This window comes from Mustela putorius, unplaced genomic scaffold (assembly GCF_011764305.1).
Source record: "Mustela putorius furo isolate JIRA1106 unplaced genomic scaffold, ASM1176430v1.1 tig00001009_pilon_pilon_pilon, whole genome shotgun sequence".
In the NCBI taxonomy this organism is placed as follows: Eukaryota; Metazoa; Chordata; class Mammalia; order Carnivora; family Mustelidae; genus Mustela; species Mustela putorius.
In genome coordinates, this window is record NW_025421529.1 from 1,675,784 (window position 1) to 1,691,428 (window position 15,645).

Below are 15,645 nucleotides of genomic sequence, written 5' to 3' on the forward strand. Positions count from 1 at the left end.
ACGTGTGCGGAGTCACCCAGTGTACGCACGCAGCTGGTCAGGTGCGACCCGACCTCAGGCGGTGCTTGCGGGGACTCCGCCCTGCTTTCCCGAGGCGTGGCCTGGCGTGAAGCGGGACATCTTTCTCTTCGCTGCCCCGCCGTCGGATTAGACGCAGTAAGGGGACTCCTGGTGAGGGAACAGGACTTTTGTCTGTAAAGACCCCCTTGTGGTTGCTCTACTGACCAGGTGGGGAAGGGCTGCAGAGACTGACCTGCGGCCAGCCCCAGCGGGTACAGCCAGACCCGCTGTACTGGGTCTGGCTGTATGTTTTGATTTTGACGCTACTTCCTGATGCCCTAATATTAGAGTAGGCGAGAGTAGGCGCCTGGTCCTGAGTATTGTCTTCTTTCCACTTAATCAGGACGTAGAAGGCCTATTTCTCTTATTGCGCTCCCATCTCCCCATTTGATGACAGAGCCCTCGGGAAGTGGGTAGCGAGAAGCGAGGCTTTGGGGCACTTCAGGAAGTGGTGAGCTGTATGTAGGGTTGTTTGAAAGCCTCTAGATTGCTGGGCACACCCCACAGATCCTGGCTCCGCACTTAGGTCCCTGCTTTATCCACCCACAGGACCCACACCTGCCAGGGTGGACATCTCTGAGGAGTCATCACCCACCCCTCATGGGGGGGGGGTCATCAGCTCCCCAGTCAGGAGCATGCATGCTCCTGGGGTCTGTCCACCATCAACAACAGTGGAGGGCAGCCCTGGGTCCTGGAGTCGAGCAGGTAGAACACATGGGAAGAGCCCTTGCACTGGTGCCCAGTGTGTCCTCAAGCTGTGGCCAGAGGGTCTGTCCTGGTGTCCTGCACATGCCTGTGTGCTTGTGTGCACTCCTACCCATGGAGGTGTGCCACCAACTGGGTTTCCGGTGGCCATTGTGCAAGCCCCATCCTGCTCCTGGGGAAAACAGACAGTATTGCCCAGATCTGGAAGTGAGGCAGAGGGAAGGCGCTCGGGGAGGGGTGGGCTGCATTGGGGGGAAGCACTGGGCTTTGTAACTGGAAGGAACTGCTGAAGGCAGCACAGGGTGTGTACATACATAACTGCAAAAACCCTGGAATGGGACTGATCACGGAACCAATTACTCGGGAAAGTAGCTAGGTACTGAACACAGTGGCCCATGCAGAGTAATTTTCTGGCTTTCTGAAGAAAACAAGGAAACAATTCCCCAGGCCTATGTGTGAAAGGAACATGCAGAAGAGCGCCCCTGACCTTGACCTTGGGGGTCCTGCCTCTGTATCTCCACAGCCTTCCCTCCCCTCCTCCAATGGCAGACAGTGCATTACAGACAACCTCCGTTTATTTCCTGCAGGAACAGTCCCTACAATAAATAAAATCTCGGAGTACAAAAAAGCAGAGGCACACCTTTAGGAAGGGTGACAAAACGTGAACAAAGCAGACAAATCTCAGACTCTAACGAGGTGTATATGGTGGGGGCTCTCTGAGGCCTCACCTGTCTCCAGGCAGAGCAAGAGGGACAGGGTCCAGGTGTGCTGAGTTCTGGGGCAGGAGGCTCCCTGGCCAGCGAGGAGAGAATGTGAGGGTGACTCGAACCTGGGGGTTCGAGTGGCTCAGAGAGGAACGGGGGGCTTCAGTGCCTGCTCACCCTGGGGGCCCACATACTGGCCCTAGCGAACCTTTGTGATGGGCCCAAAGCCCCGAGGGGCATGTGTTGGGAGGAGATGGTGCTCGGGTGTCTTGCTCTCTGCATTCTCAGGCCTGTTTGCCAATCACCCAAGCCCACCCCACCCCTGCTTCTCTAGAACTGCACACAGGTGCGCGGGCTTGGAGCTGCCTCTGGCAGCCGATTTTGGGAGGAGCAGCTCCAGGGCTGTGGGAGCAGGGTGGGGGCACAAGGCTCAGGACCTCACGCTGGGAGTGGGGGCGTCCCCCTACACGCACACACGGGGACACCCCTCCGGGAGCAAGAGCATATCCGCTTATCTGTGGTCCACGCAGCGTGCTCCCCCACATCAGAAGACAGCAGGAGCCACCCAGGTTCCCAGCGGGAGCAGGGAGGCCCCTCACTGGGGAGCCAGGGAGTCCCCAGGCCCGCCTTTTGGCCTGCAGATGGTCATGGGGGTCGGGCTGCTGGACAGAGGTGAGAAAAGAGCTCGCAGTGTCCCCGAGAAGGGGGTCTCAGGGAAGGTGTACAAGAGGGAGCCGTCGGTGGCGCTGTAGAAGGACAGCTGTCCAGCCTCATAGTCCAGGAAGATGCCCACGCGCCGTGGTGGGTCCCGCAGCGGAGCGAAGGCCCGCTCTGACGAGTTATAGTAGCTGCCCAGGAACACCAGGATCCAAAAGCCGTTGCCTGCGAACAGCTCCCCCTTCTCTTTGCGGTTGGCGTTCTCCCTGCAGACCCCTAGTGCCCAGCTGGCCCGCTCCCCCACTTCTACCTCCCAGTAGTGGCGGCCGGAGGTGAGGGGTTCCCGGCCCAGCACGCAGGGCCCGGGGTCGAAACGCTCGGGACTGTCGGGCAGCACCTGCCGCAGGTCCCCCCGGCGCACACTCCTTCTGTCCTCCGACAGGACCAACTCGGGGTTGGCGGTGTCAGGGTCCAGGGTCACGTCCCCTGCAGGGCGAGCAGACGTCCCCTGTGAGCTGGAACCCTCTCTGAAAATATCCCCTAATGGCTTGTCCCCACCATGTCTCTGCCACTTGGAAGGTTCTGGAAAGCAGTCCATGCCCTCCTGGCGATGCTTGCTCCTTTAGAGCTAAAGGCTTCCTACAACTACCTCCCCACATCTTGTACCTGGAGGCAGGCGGCAGGGCGCAGGTCTGGGGTCCACGCAGGTGCCCCAGCACTAGTTGAAACCCCCTTGGGGGGGGCGTGTCTCACCTCTGCACTTTCTGCCTAACAGCCCCCCACCCTGGGTTTCCCTGAAGCCGGAGCCTGGGCTCGCGCTGATTGCAGACCCACCTCGGAATCTGCGCAGGGCGTCCACCAGCCCCGGAACCCTGCACACTGTCCTCATCTCCATCGGCACCAGCTCCGGTGGCTGCAGCTTCACATCCTGGACCCTGCAGGGGCAGTGCAGGCGTCACCCTGAGGGTGGCCCCCCCTGCACCCCACCTACCCACTTGCCCTGGGGAGAGGCCGCAGCTCCTACCTTCGCAGGGTATCCCTGATGTCCTGTGGGAGAGACACACACGGTGTCAGTGCCTGGCCCCAAAACCTGGGCCTCCCCACATCCTGGCCGCCAGTGCCCCCAGAACCTCGCTCTGCCCGACACACGTGATCAGAAATCCACCTGTGGGCTGCCCCCCAGTGCAGCTCAGACAAGGGGACCCTGGGAAGACTCTGGACACATCCAGCCCTGCAGACCCAGCCTCATTCCCTCAACACACCTGGAGGATGAAGGGCGTTGACTATAGGCTCACCCACCCAGAGTCCCCAGCACCTCTGCAGGGTGGGACAAGCAAGCAGGGCCCTGGGCCCCCAGCAGGAAGCCATGCCTCTGCTGGCCTGGGGCTTCCTACCTCCCAGGGCTCACAGGTACCTGGCTGTCTGGGGTCTGCGGCCTCACCCGGTCCCATGCACCTGCCCTCCCAGAGGCCCCCCAACTCACATCCACCTTCCAGGTGAGGCCTCTCCACTTGGATGCCCCGCTCTCCCATAGGACACAAACAAGCATCTCCCTCAGCATCACGGATTGTGTCCCTTCAATCTAAATGCTGGCGACCCAACCCCCAGGACCTCAGAATGGGGCTGTGGTTGGAGATGGGGTCTTTACAGAGGTGGCTAAGGTTTAAAGAGGTTACCAGGGTGGGCCTGGATCCTGCAATCCTTCTCTGAAGAGGACATGGAGCAAACATACACACAGGCAGCCAAGGGCGTGAGGATACCAGGAGGGGAGACCTCTCCAAAAAAATTAGCTCCACCCAGGCCTGATCTGGGACTTCCAGACTCTAGGACCAGGAGATAACACATGTGTGTTGTTTAAACCCCAAAGCCTGTGCTACTTATTATGCAGCCTGAGTTGACTAGGACATCCAATTACTTAAAACACTAGCTGCTGGGGTGCCTGGGTGGCACAGGCCTTGGCCTTGGCCTTTGGCTCAGGTCATAATCCCAGGGTCCTGGAATTGAGCCCTGCATTGGGCTCTCTGCTCAGCAGGGAGCCTGCTTCGTCCTCTCTCTCTGCCTGCCTCTCTGCCTACTTGTGATCTCTGTCAAATAAATAAAATCTTAAACATACACACACACACTAGTTGCTGACGGGAAGTCTTTGGACTTTGCAGAACCCCTGAGAAGGGCTGGGACCTGGCTGGTCCACACGGTCAATCACAGGCAGCTCACCCACGGTGATTCCAACCACACGCCCACTATCAGGCCAGACCTGAGAATGCAGAGGTCTTAAGATGGGGTCCTACAGAGGGCTTCCCTTGAGGAGGGAGATCTGCACACACACGACCGATGGCCTGTGTGTGGGCTGGTTGGTGGGAGGGTAGGACAAGACAACAGCAGGCCTCAAAGGAAAAGGGAAACTGCAGGCTTCTAAAGATACAGTGAGAGGATCAGTGCAGGACTGGAAGAGCCATGTGCAAAGGGCCCGGGGCACAAGGAGCTTGGTGTGGGCAGTAGGCAAAGCAGAAACAGCTTGTTCTTCGTAGTTATGCAGGGTGGGTGGCCCACCCCGGAGCACTGAAAAGTGACAGTCCAGACCCACTCAGGAACAGTGTGTGTGGATACATTGCACAAGATCCTCTGTGATGTGAAGGTCATGCAGGGGTCCGGACCTTAAGGAAAGAGCTTGGCCTCCATGTACCCTACCCAGCCCCTTTGGGAGACACATGTTTCTTCAGGAAAAGGCTCTCCACCTACACAGGGTGGCTATAGGGCAAGCCTGGAAGGGAAGCTGGGATGCAGGGGTGTGGCCGCCTGGAAGTCACCCAAACCTGCACTTCCTCTGTCTGAGGGCATACTCACCTACTTGCCCCAGGTGCCAGATGCCTGGCCAGTCCCTGGGGCGGGCCTCCACCTAACACAGACCAGATGCTTATGGGCACACCTAACCTCCCTTATTCCCACCAGTAAACAGGGGGCTACCCAGGGCTGCTCTCCTGCCCTTCTATGCAGCAGATCTCACCTCTACCCCCAGCACAGGCAAGGGGAGCCCTGGAACTGGGGGAGGAGGGGAGGAGGGAAGGGCCTCCCTCGCCACCCAGGCAGAGACCCAGGGCGAGGTGCTCTGAGCATATGGGAGCAGTGAGGGGGCACTGGAGGCACAGATGGTCACTGTTAGTACAAAATCCAGGAGGGCAGCTGGCCAGCCGAGACCACCCACGCACTGGGGCATCTCAGGGAAGACCCCCAACTCCCGCTTCATGCAGCCCTGGGATTCTCATCTCTCCTGTGGGGCCAACCTCTCCTCTTTCCAGAACCTCCAGTTCTTTGGCTTCTCCAGCAGCACACACTTCTCCTGACTATCTCGATTGGCCACCTAGTGCCCACCTCACTGACCACAGCCTACTCTGTCCACCTCCCTCACTCCCTGCCAGACTCTCGCCTGGGGTTCTTCCTCTTTCCTAGACTGGAAGCCACTGGAGGTCTCGGCAGTGGGGTGAAGGACCAAGTTCAAACCCCAGGAGAGCAGCCAGGAGCCTCTGCCTGGTCCCTGAAGATCCTCTAGGCTCTGGGACTTCCACCTTGTGGGAGGTGCCCTGGGCTGCACATTGGTCACTCCCACCCAGGGCCAAGAGTCCGGAGCCAGGCGGAGCCTCCGGAAGACATGGAGCCAATACAGGACTCCCATGGGACACCTGCTGGCCTTTCTTCTCCATATACTGGACCTGAACCTTTGGAGCCAGCCTGGTGACCCACGGACCCTGGATGCCACCAAGCATGTGGCCTGGTCAGAGCGCAAACAGACTCCAGGACAGGCAGCCATTGCTGGTAGAGTTCAGGGTTGGTACCAACTCCCTGAGACCCGCAAGCACACCTGCAGAGGCACATCTGAGATCCCTGCCCTAGCTCCCCTGCCCGGGTGGGAGAGCCTGGACCCCCAGGGCTGCACCAGGATCCTGCCCCACCCGAAGCCCTCACAGGCCCACCCCAGAGTGCAGAGCGGCTCACCTGCAACAGTCCCAGCGCTGGCAGCTGGCAGCGCCCCTCCAGCTCGGCAATAAGCTCGGCCAGCCGGGCGCTCTGCTGGCCCAGGCGGGCAGCGCTGTCCCGGAGTGGGGGCAGCACCTCCAGCTCCTCCTCCTCGAGCCTCTGCAGCAGGCGCTGCTCCTCCTCAGCAAGCAGCCGACGCAGCCGCTCGAATTCCGCCAGCACATTCTGCCGCTGGCTGTCCACCATCTTCTGCCGGGGGAGACTGGAGGGCTCAGGTCCTGTCCTGCCCCTACCCCACGCCCCGCCCCGCCCCCAACAGGGATTCCCTGCAGGGTGTGGAACCCTGATCCCTCTGCGGGAGCAGCATAAGGCCCAGGACCGCTGTGTCCCTCCGCAGAGGCTCAGGGGCCGACCACTCCCCACCCGCGACCTCAGGCACTGGGCCACCTGCCTGCCACAAGGCACAGGTCTCCTCAGCCTGGGCCTGGAACAGCAGTGCGTCCTCCATTTGCTTCCGCAGGTGCTCCAGGGACTTCTCCAGCTTCCCCTGCGGGACAGTGAGACAAGAGTGACCTCTGGGCCCTATTCCAGTCAACAGTCAACCGTGGCCGAGCCAAGGTCAGCTGGCAGGAATCACAGTCCTGGGCACGACATGCAGACAACCTCAAAGGAGCCAGCGAGGGTGACAGCCCAGAACCCCAGGCCCCTTGCCTGTATTTCGTCTCCTAACCTCCCGCGAATTCCAGCCCCCATACTTCTCCAGGACTGCCCTGGGCTCTCAGGAGGGTCCTGGCCTGCACAGCTCCATCTGGACTTCTAGCTGGACCCAGGCCTGAGAGGTGGTGCTTTCGGGAGTCAGCACCCCAGGGCATGCGAATGCCAGGCACAGCCCTGGGTGGGGGGGGGCAGGTAAAGAGTCCCTTTGGTATCCCAAGGACCAAGACCAGCTAGGCACCAGTGGAGTGAGTGAAGGAGGTCGGAATGTGCCTCCCCAGAGTAGGCCACTTGCACACCAGGACTATTTGGAACTGAAGCAAGTGGGGAACAGCAGACACAGGAAGGGCCCTCTGCCCTCCTCCTTCCTGCCTCTCCCTGTCTGTACCAGGAAGGGGGAGAGCACTCAGCCAAGACGACTCTTCGTCACAGAAGAGTCTGACCGAACAGACTTTCCTACTGAGACAAGCCTGATTTTCCATCAGTTTCCAACCCCTCCCATAGTCCCTACTTCTCTCCGGCCAAGGAAGCCCAAATCTCATTTTTGTCTAGGTGCTTCTCCCGAGTTTATCATTCGATGTTAAAATGGGACATAAACTCAGTCTAACTGCATTTTTCACCTCTCTGGGAAGCCCCTTGTACCACCTGAGATTTAAAAGACTAGTAAAACTATGCATTTTTTCACTCGTTACTCTGCCTTTGTTAATTTGCACGCCTCACACACGAACGTAAGAGGTTAGAAAAGTCACAACAGGACCTGCCCCTCCCAGAGAGCACGCCTCCCCCCGATCTCCAGGCTGGTGCCCCACAGGAGGGTGCGGCTTTGGGACTGGCTGCACGCAGCTGGGAGCGAGGGCCCCGCATCCCCCCCGCCCCCGGCCCCGCACCTTGAGGTCATCCGCCGCATCCTGCAGCGGGCGCACGCGGTGCGTCCAGTGCTCCCCCGAGCGCTCACAGGCCGCACACAGCAGGCGCAGCTCGTCGCCGCAGAAGGCGGCCAGCGGCTCGCGGTGCGCGGCGCACACACCCTGCGGGACGGGCGACGGCGGGTGCAGGCGCCGCGCCATCTCGGCCATCTTGGCGAGCGGGCGGTTGGGCCGCAGGTTCCTCTGCGGGGACAGCTCGCGGCACTCGGGGCAGGCGTACGGGCCCTCGGGCTGGCCCCAGCAGCGCCGGATGCACTCGCGGCAGAAGTTGTGGCCGCAGTCAGTCATCACCGGGTCCGTGAAGTAGTCAAGGCAGATGGCGCAGGTGGCCTCCTCCTGGAGGTTGGTGGACAGGTCGGGGGCGGCCATGGCGCCGCTGGGGTGGAGGAAGGCGGCGCTATCGGTCGTGGGCCTCCGCGGCCGGGATCTGGACAGCGCGCGGGGCCGCGGGGGCTCCGGGGGAGCCGGGCTCGCGGGGAGCGGGGCACAGGGATGCAGGGACGCGCGGCGCAAGGCTCCCCTACGCGGACAGGAAGAGGAGCCGCGGCGGAAGCAGGAAGCAGCTGGGTTTTTTTTTTTTTTTTTTTTTTTTTTTTCGGAACAACCCGCTTCCTCCCCGGATTGGCTGCGGCCTGTCACGCGGCCCGCGGGCTGGACAGTATTGGAGGCTGTTCGCCCGCTGACCTCGCGGCGGCGCTGCCCCGGCCCCCGCGTGCAGTGGGGGCATTGGGGTCACGTCGGCCTCGCGTCCTGACCCGCTGCAGACCCGGGCTGACCTGGCGTCCGGCGCGTTCACTGGGTTCCCCGCGCAGACAGCGACTGCGAGGACGCGGGCGCCCTGAGGCTGCGCTGGCGAGCCCCAAGCCGTGTCCTGTGCGCCCCTGGACCGGGCACGAGCAGGATGCGTGCAGGGAGGGGCTCTGGTCTCTTGGGGAAGGCACTCACTGACTGGGGTTCTGGGGTAGCCAGCCTACCACAGGGCTGTGAATGCGCCTGAAAGTGCGGAGAGCGGCGGGTGGAAAGGGGTCCCTCCCACCCGTGACGCCTACTCAACTGCGCCCCGGCTTGTGCGACGACGTAAGGGCTGGAGAGCTCTGAGGTTTTTAGGGATTCGGTTTGCAGTTTCTTTTTCTCATCACCGCCTCCTCCCCTTCCCCCTTTGCTGCAAGGTGCAAACACCGAGTGTTTGGAAGACAAAGCAGGTGGACCCTGGAGGCCGTGGCTCTCTGTGTATAACCCAAAGCACAGCGGGGCCAGTCCTCTGGCTCCATTCCTAGGTGGGCATACATATCCCAGAGCTAGTGCATCACAGGCACCTGGGGCTGGATGTCCTTCCTTGGAATCGGTCCACTAGGGAGCTCCGCGGCTGTCCAAGTTTTCTTCATGAAATGCGTGCGAATATAGCCTCTATCATTAACTACTTTAATCCGGATTATGTTTCATTTTAGTGAAAGTGCCTTGCACGGCTGGGGGCTCACCAAGGTGCCAGCAGACAGAAACCTGGCAGGTGGCCTAGCCCTTCACCCACAGGGTTACTGTAGAGATGACCATCTGGCCTGATTTGGGGGCCCCGAGGCAGAAGAAGGGCTGCAGGGGGCCGGAGAATTCACGCTGGGCGTAGGTGTGCAGGTGGGAGCCATCCCTCAGGTTGTAGAAGGACACCTCTCCTGCCTCGAAGTCCAGGAAGACCCCCACGTGGCTGGGGGGCTCGGCCAGGGTGACAGGGGTTGGGGCGGCCATGATGGGCAGGTACTTCTTCCCCTTGCACAGCTGCACCACCCAGAACCCATTCTCAGGGGACTTGGGGACCTTGTCCTTGCGGCTCACGTTGTCCCTGCACACGCCCAGTGCCCAGAGTGCATCGCCCGTGAGGTTCATGCCCACCTCCCAGTAGTGCCTGCCGGAAGAGAAGGTCTGCTGGCCCACCGCGCAGGGGTAGGCCAGGAATCGGTCCTTGCTGGGGGGCACGCCTCCCAGGGGCGGCGTCAGGTAGCGCCTCTGCCGGCTCTCATACAGCAGGAGGTAGGGGTATGCGGTGGTGGGGTCCGGCACCACATCCTCTGCAGACAGGCCCGGGCCATGAGGAGAGGGCGCCCGTCATCCCTGCTGTCCCCCACTGGCCCTAGGCCTCCCCCAGGAGACTGGGTCCCTGTCCCTATCGGTGGTGCTATGGCGAAGCAGCCAGGGGTCCGTGTGGGCATCTCCACCTGGGTTAGCACAGGGACACAACAGAAAGCACGCCCTGGAGCAGCAGGTTGGACAACTGTCGCCCCCATTGCGGGCTCCCTCGGAGTGACCAGGGGTGGGGTGGGGAGTCGTCCAGGGCCCCTGGGCCCCTGCTTACCTTGAAAACTCTTGAGCACCTCTATCTGCCCAGGGACCCTGCAGACGGTCCTCAGCACGGTCGGGGTGGCCTCCGGGTACTGGACACTCAGGCTGTTCTTCCTCCGGTGGACACAGGTCTCACTGTCCCTGCTGGCCCCATGCGGAGCCCTCCCTGTGCCTATCACTGCCTCCCCCGCAGGTGGCCGCCTACCTGCTCAGGAGCTCCTTCATGTCCTACAAAGCAGGAAGGGGGTGGGGAAGAGGGAGAAGGGCAGGACCTCGTTAGGGTTGGGGGCGTCATGTCTGCATTTCTGGTCTGCAGAGCTGGAAGGATTTCAGGGTGCTTTCCCAAGACCCTGTACCCCTTTGTGGGCCATACCCCTGTCGTGGCTGCCCACAGGAAGCCACCACCTCTGGCCACCAGGCCTCCTGCTCTTCCCCCTTGGAAGCTGTTGGCTCATGAGGGATGGCGATGGGGAGACGTGACACCCAGCCATCAAATGGGGCCTTTGGTACTTTAGCCTGGCCTTGAGTGAGTCAGATGTCCGTGTACTCTCCTGCAGACCAGCTGCATTTTTTAAAAAAGATTTTTAAAATTTATTTGATAGACAGAGATCACAGGTAGGCAGAAAGGGAGAGGCAGAGAGAGAGAGAGAGGGAAGCAGGCTCCCTGCTGAGCAGAGAGCCCGATGCGGGGCTCGATCCCAGGACCCTGAGATCATGACCTGAGCCGAAGGCACTGGCTCAACCCACTGAGCTACCCAGGCACCCCCAGCTTCTTTTTAATAGTAGACAAAGCGCTCCCCAACATTTGGGCAATTGTCTAGTCTGTCATCCGCAGGAGGCGGTTTCCTGGGCACAAAGCCCATGGGAGGTCAGGACAACAGGCAAACGTGGGAATTGACTCAGACAAACAGGATGCCCAGCACCCGGCAGGCGGCCTCTGCCTCTGGTGTCTAAACATGCCCGTGCATGCATGTGTGTATGTGTGTGCCTGCATGCAATCGTGGGGAATCCTGTCTGCTGCCAGGGATTCCATCGCTCCCCGTGCTTGATACCTGTCCTACTTGTGGGGCACCACAGCCCCTTGTGGTCAGGCCCTCGTTGGGCCGCCTTGGCCTGCCTTTGCTCCTGTCCTGCCTGCAGTTGCATGACTCCCTCCTGCCTGCAAAGTCATGGGCACCTATCTGGGCCAGCGTGTCTATGCCCCACCTCACCACACTGACCACAGCTGCCCCAGGCCACCTCCTCGCAGGCCTGGAGCCTGGGCACAGTGTCTTCCTAATGCATACGCCTCAGCCCCAAGCCCCAGGGCCTCAGAAGGCGGCTGTACTTGGAGGTGAGGTCTTTACAGAGGTGGTTATGGTGACTAGGGTGGGCCCTGATCCCGCAGGAGGGGTGCCGCTGCAGGAAGAGGAGATGTGGACCCAGAAACACACAGAGAACACAGTTTCCATAGTGCAGTGGTTATAATGTTCACCTCACCCACAGAGAACACAGCTGTCTGTGACGGGGAGGAGAGAAGCCTGCAGAGGAGCCGGCCGCTGCCCACCCCAGGAATGCAGACTCCCAGCCTCCAGGCCCCCAAGAGAACACGTCTGCCTGTGGTCTTTGTCACTCAGCCTTGGCTGACCTTGTCAGAGCCTTTCCTTCAGTGGTGGGGGTGGAGGTACAAGGACAGCACCCTTGGGCCTGAGCCCCTCCTCCGCGCCCAGGTGACCAGGGCTGCTGAGCTCTTTCACCTCACCCTCCAGGTGAGCAGGGGTGGTGAGATCTTTCCCTTTCCCTGCCAGGCCTGCAGGCCAGGCAAGCAGGGGTGCGGTCGACCCTCACCTGCAGCATCTGCAGGGGTGTGTGCTGGTTCCTGTCCTCCAGCTGCAGCAGCAGCCTCTCCAGGGTGTGGCTCTGCCTCTCCAGGGTGGATGAGCTCTCCTGCAGCTTGGCCACCACCTCCTCCTCCTCCTCCTTCAGGGCCTGGAGGACACGCTGCTCCTCCTCCACAAGAAGGAGGCCCATCTTTTGAAACTCCACCAGGATGCGCTGTCTCTGCTCCCTAACCTTCACCTGCAGGGGGTTGGGGGGCAGACCTGAGGGCCTGCTGCCCGCGATGTCCTCTCCCTTCCTGGCCGGCTGCACCTACCAGCTTGGATGCTGGTCTCCTCCTGGCCCTGGGCCCTGATGACCCACAGAAAAGTCCTCCTGAGAGGGTTGGGAGCATTCGTGGGGTCACCTTGGGGTTCCCCACCACCTGTGTGCCCTCATTCCTGTATCTGTGACACCGCCAGCCTGTGCTGACCTCAGGTTCTCCATCCTGATTCTGGTGGGACTCTGAGCTTGGGGTATGTATCGAGGGCTCATGCAGGCCCTGTGGGGGCTCTGGGTCCGCAGGCCAGGCTCTCCCACCCCACAGGGCTGCTGTGAGCACCCACCCTGGTCCCCAGCACCTGCCTGCCACTCAGCCAAGGCCTGTTTCTCCCTGGCCTGCAGCTTCCCCGTCTTCATCAACTCCTCGCGGAGGTGCCCCATGTCCGCCTCCAGCTTCAACTGTGGGACACACAGGCCGCAGGATTGGGGTCCAAGGCCCTCACTCCTGGGCATCTGGGTGATGCCTCCAGAGGCTCACCCCCCAGGAATAGCATGAGGGGGGCTGTGGGTGGACACATGCCTCCCAAAACATGCCCCTTTGTCAAGAGGGTTGTTTGGGCTGGAGCCAGCTGAGGATGATCAGCCTCAGCAAGACACCTTCCCAGGCCTGCCCTCTCCTGACTACGGATCCAGACTGCTGAGCAGTGAGAGGTGCCACAACCCCCCTATCCTGGGAAGTTTCACGGTTGAACAGGAAGAAGGACCATGGGGGGTGATGAGGTCACCAGCATGGAGCCCCCCACACTGGGATTCGTGCCCTCACACCTCCTGCCCAGTGCCCAGGGAGGACACAGGGCAGAGCCAGCCGCTGGGAACCGATGCTGCTGGAGCCATGACTGGAGGGACCCGGGCAGGGCCTCCATCAGCCAGGACTTCCCAACAGCTATGACCCAGCCCACTGCGTTGTCGCGGGAGCATGTGGACACTTTGGTCACATGGTCCCACACTTGGGCTGTCCCTTATGGTAGCTGTTCTCCTGCCAGCCTCCTGACGCATGCACTTGGCCTCCGTGTGCACCCCCCTCCCCCTAGCCTGGACGCACCCTGTACTCCTGCACAGCCTCCTCTATGGGGACAACCCTGTGGGGCCGGTGCACCCGGGACTCCCTGCAGACGACACAGATGGGGCTCTGGTCGTCCTCACAGAAGAGCTTCAGCAGCTCCTGGTGCGCCCTGCACAGGTCCCGCCTCTGGAAAGCCGGGTGCTGCCGTGCCATCTCTGCCACCTTGGTCAGCAGGCGGTTGGGCCGCAAGTTCCTTTGAGGGGACAGCTCCCGGCACTCGGGGCAGGGGAAGGAGCCCCGCCGCTTCTTGCCCCCTTTCCTGCTCTTAGCCTTCTCCCAGGTTAGCTGGATGCACTCCCGGCAGAAGTTGTGGCCGCAGGCCGTCATCACGGGGTCCGTGAAGTAATCGAGGCAGATGGAGCACGTGGCCTCCTCCTGCAGCTTTCTGGCAAGTTCCAGGGCATCCATGTCTCCTGGGAAGGAGCAGGAGATCCCTCATACCCTCTGGCAGAGAGCCCTGCCTTTGGCCGGCCCCACCCACAGTAGGGAAGATCATGCTAAGTTGGTTCAGTGTGCCCCCCCAATAGGAGGTTCCTCAGCCCCCCACCGACCTGTCTAGAGCAAGAATCCTGTTAGGCCCATCTGGCAAGAATCCCCCTCCCCATGCCACCTCTTCGTGACTTTCCATCACTGACCTCCCCACCCCCTGCTCTGTGGCCATAAATCCCCACTTGTCCGTCCTATGTTGAGATGAGCCTGTTCTCCCCTGGGATCTCTTTCTCCCTATTGCAATAACCATGAAAAAACCTCGTTTGTAGAAACAACACCGGTTTTTCTACTGTTCTAACTACAGACCGACTCTGGTCTTCCTTGACAAGGTGTGGTGCAGAAAAGTCAGTCATGTGTGCGTGCATGCACAGAACAGAGATGCTAACACAGGTCCAGACACACACACAGTATACACACATGCAAACACACACACAGTATACATGCATGCACACACAAAGACCGTATACACACATGCACGCACACAGTATACACACATGCATATATGCAGCATACACATGCAAGCACACACGGTATGCACACATGCATGCAAAGACAGTTACACACATGCGCAGAGCACGTACAGTGCACACACAGTATACATATGTGCATGCATACATGTATCTGCACATGCATACAGAGCAACCATACATGTACCCACACATGCACGCACACATGTATCCACAATGCATACACACAGTATCCACACATGCACGCACACAGCACCACACATGCACACATGTGCACACACATGTGTCCGCACATGCATGCACACAGTATACACACATGCATACACACGTATCCACACATGCATATGGAGTATCCACACACACCCTATACACACATGCACGTATACAGTACCCACATATACATGCATGCATGTATCCACGCATGCATACAGATCATCCACACATGTATCCACATATGCACACACGTTTCCACACATACATGCACACGTGTACCCAAACATACGCCCACACATGTACACACAGTATCCACACATGCACTCATGTACTCACATATGCACGCACACAGTATCCATGATACACAAATGCACACACACGTATATACATGCACGCACACAGTATGCACACATGTACGCACACAGTATCCATACACACGCACAGTATCCACACACGGGGCTCATACACCTGTGCACACACTGTGGGGTACCAGTACCCCGACCGCATGCCTCAGAGGCCCAAACCCCCTACGCAGATCAGAGGCGGCTACTGGAGCTGTGCTAGAGGCTGGACGTGCACATTGCTCTTGGGCTGCACGCACTACCCCAGCTCCTGGCTCTGCAGTCCTCTGAAGTGATGGACGCTGGCAGCCTCACATCGTCTGCGGGCCCTGAGGGGTTCCCTTTATTGGAGCTAACCTCTGCAGAGGGCTAGGGCTCAGTCTCCCCCTTAGCTCTCGGCCACCGGAGGCGCACTGCCGCCCCCAAGAGAAGCAGGGGTAAGCGCGGCAGTCAGGGGGGCTGGGGTTCCGCTCAGGATGGGGAGGGGAGCCGCCCAAGGACCCCAGACCTGTGAAGACCGACAGTCCCCCCGCCCCCCCGCGTCCGGGAATGCTCTTCCGTAAATGCCGGGGTAACCCGTCCACCGTCTGGTTCCCGTTAGTAACCATCTTCAAAGCGGGGTCTGCTACTTGTGACCGCCGCTGGCCCGGGGGGTCTTGAGGGACTGGTACTCACGGGGGAGGGGGCGGCCGGCCGCACTTCGAAGGGCGTAGGCGGCCAAGCGCTCAAACAGCTCCCCGGAAAGCCTGAGCGCTGAAGACTTTCTGGGCGGGGGTGGGGGAGCGAAGGGGGCCGGCAGGGCCTGGAGCTTTGTGGCGTCAGCAGGGGCGGGGGCGGCCGCAGGGGCGGGGCGGGGCGGGGCGG

General features: G+C 60.6%; 2 protein-coding genes across 3 annotated transcripts; both read right to left on the reverse strand.

Moving 5' to 3' along the window:
* Positions 1-1,322: 1,322 nt before the first annotated feature.
* On the reverse strand, positions 1,323-8,262 carry TRIM11 (tripartite motif containing 11). Its single transcript, XM_004780617.3, has 6 exons — positions 7,700-8,262; positions 6,550-6,645; positions 6,117-6,347; positions 3,151-3,173; positions 2,961-3,061; positions 1,323-2,612 (listed from the first exon to the last, which is right to left on the reverse strand). Exons 1-6 carry the CDS (start codon positions 8,105-8,107, stop codon positions 2,065-2,067), a joined length of 1,407 nt encoding a protein of 468 aa, XP_004780674.1. The 5' UTR covers positions 8,108-8,262; the 3' UTR covers positions 1,323-2,064.
* A 114-nt stretch (positions 8,263-8,376) lies between these two features.
* Positions 8,377-15,571, reverse strand: TRIM17 (tripartite motif containing 17). 2 transcript variants are annotated; one of them, XM_004780618.3, is made up of 7 exons: positions 15,457-15,539; positions 13,251-13,684; positions 12,512-12,607; positions 11,897-12,127; positions 10,275-10,297; positions 10,083-10,183; positions 8,377-9,798 (listed from the first exon to the last, which is right to left on the reverse strand). In XM_004780618.3, exons 2-7 carry the CDS (start codon positions 13,677-13,679, stop codon positions 9,251-9,253), a joined length of 1,428 nt encoding a protein of 475 aa, XP_004780675.1. In that variant the 5' UTR covers positions 13,680-13,684; positions 15,457-15,539; the 3' UTR covers positions 8,377-9,250. The 2 variants fall into 2 exon arrangements, with proteins under 2 accessions (XP_004780675.1, XP_044942915.1); XM_045086980.1 differs by lacking the exon at positions 12,512-12,607 and having other exon boundaries at positions 15,457-15,571.
* Positions 15,572-15,645: the final 74 nt, after the last annotated feature.